This window comes from Elephantulus edwardii, unplaced genomic scaffold (genome assembly GCF_000299155.1).
Source record: "Elephantulus edwardii isolate Elephantulus edwardi_28Jun2011 unplaced genomic scaffold, EleEdw1.0 scaffold00008, whole genome shotgun sequence".
Taxonomy (NCBI): domain Eukaryota; kingdom Metazoa; phylum Chordata; class Mammalia; order Macroscelidea; family Macroscelididae; genus Elephantulus; species Elephantulus edwardii.
Window position 1 is genome coordinate 9,114,417 of NW_006399758.1, and position 6,802 is coordinate 9,121,218.

The 6,802-nt window shown below is 41.5% G+C and overlaps 1 protein-coding gene across 1 annotated transcript in view; it reads left to right on the forward strand.

Moving 5' to 3' along the window:
• CSPP1 (centrosome and spindle pole associated protein 1) overlaps positions 1-6,802 on the forward strand; it is a 129,176-nt gene that overhangs the window by 96,234 nt on the left and 26,140 nt on the right. Inside the window, exon 26 of the mRNA XM_006880442.1 lies at positions 4,997-5,043. Within this exon, the coding sequence (XP_006880504.1) occupies positions 4,997-5,043 (47 nt within the window). The remainder of the gene's footprint in view (positions 1-4,996; positions 5,044-6,802) is intronic.

Here is a 6,802-nt window from a genome sequence, read left to right on the forward strand (position 1 = left end):
ATTTCCCTTGGAGGCCAAGAAGTTAAGAATTTGAGCAGTGTTAGTTTGTAAAAGTTGATATGAGAGGCGACACAATAAAAAGATCATCAACATATTGAAAGAACAGTAGGGGATTAGAAGTTTATTGGAGTGTAAGCAAGTAATAATGCATTTTAAACCTCTGTGGTGTTGTTCGCGGAGATAGTGAATTAGGATCTAGCAGGAAAAGAGGAGGGTTCTTTCAGAATAACAAGAACAAGTTAGTGGTGAGAGGCTACAGATAGAGTAGAAAGATCCCGTACAACGGGATTGACAACGTCTGGTGATAGAGTTAGTGTAGAACGGGGCTCAGAGGGGTGGAGTGCTAAGAGGGATAGAATTAAAGGCTGGTCAGGCAGACTAGGTTCACTTGACTGTCAGTGAAACACAACTCCAAGGAGACAGGAAGTCTCTACCTAGCAACAGAGTTGGACATGTAGAGATAATTAGAAAGAAGTGGGTGAGTACTCGTTTGTCTAAGGTAATGAGGAGGGGCTGAGTGGAAAAAGGCTTAAGAGGGAGACCATCAATCCCCATTACTATGGGAAGGGAAAACAGGACCCAAGAAGGAGGGGGGAGCATTGAGAAGCTAGCCCCGCTGTCAAGCAGAAAGGAAACTGGCTTACCTGCTGCCTGAAGGGTTACGTTGGACTCAGCAATGGTGATGGGGGTTGTTGAACCTGGGCATCTTCAATCTTCAGCCTCCAGGCCTAAGTGGTCATCCAGGATGGGGACCGGGTTTGATGGAGGGGCTGGCCTATCACAGCTATCTGTCGAAGGGCAGTTGGCCTTCCAATGGCACAGTGTCCCACAGATAGGGCAACCGTGTTGGAGGGCAAGGGTTAGGGCAGTGGTTAGCCCAGTGACCCTCTTTGTCACACCTGAAACATTCGTCAGGAGATAACCTGTTCTTTGAACAAGGAGGTGTTTTCTGATACCTCACTGCTGCTGCTGTCTCTAGGGCAGCTACCAAGGCTTGGGTCTGCAGATTTCGCTTTCTGACGGGTGTAAGTATCCCTATCAGCCTCTGCCTGTTCTTCTTAGGCATTAAAAACTTTAAAGGTGATGTTTGCCAGGTCTCAAATGGGTGTTTGGGGGCCATTCTCACCTTTTTAGTTTCTTTTTGATATCAGGGGCCGATTGATACAATGAGTAGCTAGGATGATAGCTCTTGCTGGGGATGTAGGTAATGGTACAGGGTTTTTAATGTCTGCAATAGTAAGTTGGCAGAGGCAAAGAAGGTTGCTAAAAATCCCAAGACAGACTGACTGACTCGTACTAGTGTCCAGAAGAAAGTAAACCCTTTCTACTGACAATGTCTATTTTAATGAGACAAGTTTGTATATAACTTCTAATTTTTTAAAGTTCAGTTTTTCAATTGATAATTTAAAAATATACAGAATGTATGTGCTTTAAACTAGTGCTATATTAAAAAGGAAGAGATAAATTTGAAAAAAATTTTCAGTTCTGTACTCTGGCTGAAAAATTTAAAGTGCTTTAAGAAATGCTTTAAGAAAATGCTTTAAGAAAAAAGGAAATAAAATTCTTAAACTTGTTTTAGTAAAAGAAAGAGAAAGAAGGATATTGTTGGATAGACTTTATAGGAATTAGTTGGCTGAGTTTTAATAGAGGGTAAGGTGCTGGAATGGGTAGGGGGGCGGGTTGGGAGGAGGGATGAGGGGTCAGAGGAGCTTGATCCCTTTGTGATGTTTGGTCTGGAGGCAAGGGGAGGATGGCATATGGGATTTTTTACTGGATGGGCTCAGGAAAAGGAGAGAGAAGGAGAGAGAAGATGTTTTATCTGTGGGTTAGGGTTAGAAGGGAAGGTGATGTTTTAGTTTCAGAAGATTTCTTTTTTAACTGGAAGGTTAGTTAAAAATTTTGGCTATGTTTTTGTTGTTAGGTGCTGTTGAGTCATAGAAGACTCATACCGACCTTATGAACAAAAGAAAGGCCTGAGCACTGTTCATAGAGTTTCCAGAGGCAAGCCATTTTGGAGGTGGACACCACTCCTTTTTCCAAGTTTGTTTTAATTGAGAAGCTCCACCAAACACTCTCCACCAGGGGTAACCATTATCGCATTTGGCACATCGGTGTCACAGTGTTTAGCATCACAGCAACCATGAGTTACCGCTGCATAGCAATACATAGAACAGTGCCATACCACCTAGAAGAATGCTTGACAAAACAATTTGAACCAGGCCTGAGGGCTCCAGATTAAAATCACCCACCTTGGGCTTGGTAAATTAAAAGAAAGCTTACATGGGGTTTCTGATCATCTTTGAGTCCATTGGCACAAATTGTCAAGATCTCAAAGGGTATTAAAATCAAAAGTCCTGTTTTCAGGCCATTGAGTGTTGTTATCTAGCTGGTATTGTGGCCGTGCCTGATTCCAGTAAAAAATTAGTTTCTTGGGGTGGAGGTCCTCAGCCAGGCCCAAGTTTGAAAGATTCGAAAGGAGGCAGCCCAGGGGACTATCCCTTGGGGATTCAGACATTTGGTAACCATAGTGATCAGGTCCAAGGATGAGGGTAGCCAAGATTTTGGAGAGTCCTTAGAAATCCAGAAGCCTCAAGATTCTGGGAAAGGCTGAAAGATGGTGTGGGTGTCTCCTATTGCAATCAGTAGCCTGGAAGTGCCTCGTGCTGGGTGAGCTCCTGATGCAGGCCTGAGATATTTGGAAATACTGGATATATGCACAGACAGGAGTACAGTGTAACAGACTTGAATCCAAAGGGTTTCAAAATGGCTGGAGGCAAAATGCCTGGGGACTGTTCTAAACAATACCTAGGAAATTTTAGGAGCAAATGGACTTTCTGAGGGAGAGAGAGAAGTCAGAAAAGGAGTCTGAGAGTGGAGAGGCAGAAGTCAGAAGAATAGGGGCAAAGAGTTCTCTATGAGAGGGGGCACCAGATAACTCCCAGCAAGGACTTTTCAAGACTAGCGTTAGCAGTAGACAGGAAGAATGAGGAGTTCAGAGAAGATGGGCACTACTAACGACCAGACATAAACACAAAATGGATGCGTCTGTCCCCTCAGTTCGTACAGGTGTCCCTCCTGCTGTGCCCCTCATGGGGTAAAAGTGTGTCTTAGCAATAGGCATGCCTGTATGAAGCCCAGGCCATGTTGGGGTCCCTGGAGGATACCCCAGATTGCCACTAAGCCATATGACAACACCACGGAACCACAGGTGGGAACCCAATCAAACTTAGTGGCTTCAGGGTGACGTCAGCCGTGGAGCCTCTTCACAAGCACTCAGAGCATTCGGTCAGCAGGCATACACACAAAACAGGAGAAGAAGAGAGAAACGGGACCATTTCCGTTGTGCTGCTGTTTGATGTCTTGACACCAGGCAAGCTGGTAGTTTCCAGAGAGAATGAGGGACATTGCCCTCACCCCAAAAGAGGGTGGAGGCACAATACGCCTCAGCTCCTCTCCCAGGTTTCATACACCAGGATGTTAGATCTTCTCACTGGATGTAAGACCAAGGACGCAAGGAAGGGACCAGAGAGAAAGAGAAAGCTATAGACACTTTATTAAGGGAGCTCCCAGGTGGGATTCTTTGGTCTGGGGAGAGAGACAGACCAGGGGAAAACCACCTATATTCTTTTTTAAGTTAACCTTTCTTCATTGTTATCTAGCCCCATACAGAGTACAAGAGTCACTATCAAACTCATTTAAGCAAAAAGAAATCATTGGCAAGATTGGATTTGATATGTAAATAGTATCAGGTTGTATCCTTTGTTGACTTATTTTCTTCATCTTTTATGTTTCATGTTAAATTTATCCATATATATTTTTTAACTTTATGCAGAAAAAAAATATAAAGATGGCAGTGTATATAAGTCTGTTCCCTGTATACTACTTCTAATTGCCCCGTTGGTAATCCAGTTTTAATGACAAAGGCTCCTCAGAATAGAATCTCTGCTGCTTTTGTTGTAGCAATGTGGCTTTGTTAGGCAGTTTACACTGGGATTTATTTGAGTTATATAACCAGAAATATACTTACATTGAGGAGTTAAACTTATTTATCTTTTCACAGCCCAGAGTCTTAGTTCTTAAATGTTTTATCTTGCTGCCAAATTCTGTCTTTCTGCATCTCTTTCTTAGACTGATAGCAATCCAGTTTAGCTCCCTCCAGTGTCAGTGCCATGCGTAGATAGTATTTTTGGCTGTATAAACCTAGAAAAGAACAAATCTTTGAGAGGAACCTGATTCGCTAGGCTGGGTTCCTGTATTTGAGCGAGAAGGCCCAATAACCATTCATTACTGTCTGGAGAAGTGAGTACTTGGGGCAAGCTGGGTGACATCTGCCCCAGGACTTGGGAACTAAGGACAGACACCTGCAAAGTATTTTCAATCCTATGTGTGTGTATGATTTTGATATGATACATAATCTGTAAAGCAGCAAACTGCACAATAAGTATGATCCTAACAAAATTAGCAAAATTTAAGACCCTTGATATTGTTGTTATGTGCTGTCAAATCACTTACGATTCATAGTGACCCTATGTACAACAGCTCTAAACCCTACTCTATCTTGGGCCAATTTCATTATCTCCGACACTTCTATCCCCATTACTCTAGTCACTGGGTCAAATCATCTCATCCAGGGACTGTCTTTATTGCACTGTCCCTCCACCCTTCCAAACATGATGTCCTTCTCCAGAACTGGTCCCTCCTGGCAACATGCCCAAAATTTGTTAGACAAAGCTTCAAAATCCTTGCCTCCAAGGAGCAGCCTGGTTTCTCCCTCTTCAGGACGTTTGTTCTCTTAGCAGTCCATGGTACACAATACTCTCCTCCAGCACCGCAACGCAAAGGCATCGATTCTTAGAAATAGTCTGAGATTTAGTGGTTAAATAAAAAGTTATTTCCAGTAGAGAAATAAGTCACAGCAGAGTGCTTAAAAAGTCAATTTTATTAATGAAAATAGTTTCTAGCCTTTTAATTTGTGTGTGTTCTTCATTTATTTCAGTTGACTTGGATGTCATTCCAAACATGAAAACTCGAGACCACAGAATGGTGAGAAATCAACTTTACTTTTTCGAGTTTGTTTTTGTATGATAAATTATTTTAAGAGTATTATATCTTAGTTTGAAATTCTTCAGGAATACTGAGTTTAAAAAGAGTTTAAATCTTGTCAATGTAGTGAGTGAATAGAGGATTATTTGTATACTGTGTAGAGAAGCGTAGTATAATGGCAAAGAAATGCTCTGCATGAGATTCATGGTTCAGCTTCCTTCCATCTATGGGACTTAGGGCCAGTTATCCTTTCTGTGCTTGGGTTTTGTAATCTGTAAAATGGGATAACACAACACACTTCAGAGGTTCAACCCTCACATTTATTTAATAAATGGTTGTACAGGACTTACTGCAAGACTAGCCTTGTGTAGAGTAATTGCCATACAAATATATATCAAATAAAAATAGTACAAGGTTCTGTAAATGATATATTAGAAGCCCTTAGGATAAATCCTGGCCTGTAACTAATACAATATAAATATTTGCTATCCTTAATGCTAGCAATAGTAGTAGAAGTGGTAATTGTAGTTAGATTGAATTTTTTACTTGGATCTTATGACCCAGGAGAACTGTCTGATAGCATTTTATAGAATAAAATGTTTGCAGATCTTTCTCCTGTGGATTTTTTGAGTGAGTTTGAATCACCAACTTCTGGTTAGTAGATGACTATTTAAGTATAGCATAACCAGGGCTGCTTGAAGTAGAAGGCTCTATAGTAGTTGTAGTGGACTCTGTGGTGAGGGCTGTCAAGAAAATAAGAAAGGAAAGGCTTAACATTATCATTCTTATCCTGAGTAGGTGATATTTAAAGAGAAAGTAGAACAAAGGGGTGAGACATTTTCATTAACAGATGTTTATTGAATACTTACTATGTGTCAGATACTTCTCTAGTACTAAAAACAGTACTAAAAACTAGTAGAGGAGTGAACCAAAGGGACAAAACCCCCCAGTCTTGAAGACATTAATTCTTAAAGGAGGAATCAGCAGCAAACAATTAGAATATGTAGAACCATTGCACTGTACTGCTATGGAGAAAGTGAGAGCTGAGAAAAGGGACACAGGGTGTGGGGATGGGGAGGGCTTACACACTGAAGTACAGTAAATCTGAAATGCCTCTCTCAGAAGTTAACATTTAGATAAGGACATAAGGGAGCTGACTATTGAGAATATCATGTGGAGAAGAGGGTATGGAGCCCAGCATTAGTTGGCCTGGTTCGTTCAAAGAGCCTTAAGATAACTAGTGTGGTCAGGGGGGCAGTAAACAGTATGGGCATGAGAAAGAGAGAAATGGAGAGGACGGAGTAGACAACAGGGCCTTGAAGATCATTAGAGGGTTTTTCCTGTAACTCTTTAGAACAGAGAAGTTACAGGATCTGTTTTAATTTTAATATAATCTCTTGATTGAGAGGACAGGAAGCTATTATGATCATATAAAGTGGCTTGGAACATAGTAGTAATAGAAGTAGGGAGAAGTGATTGGGTTTATTTTGAAGCGAAAGCTGATAGGAATTTTAACATATTAACTGTGAAGTACAAGAGGAGTCAAGGGTCTTTGGCTTGAAGTTCCTGTTTACAGAAGTGAGAAACCAGAGAAACGTTGTTGTTGTTGTTATGTGCCGTCGAGTCGCTTATGACTCATAGCGACCCTATGTACAACAGCCCTAAACTCTGCTCTGTCCTGTGCCAATAACACTGTCTCTGACACTCCCATCCCGATTACCCAAGTCACTGAATCAATCTACCTCATAGAGGGCCTTCC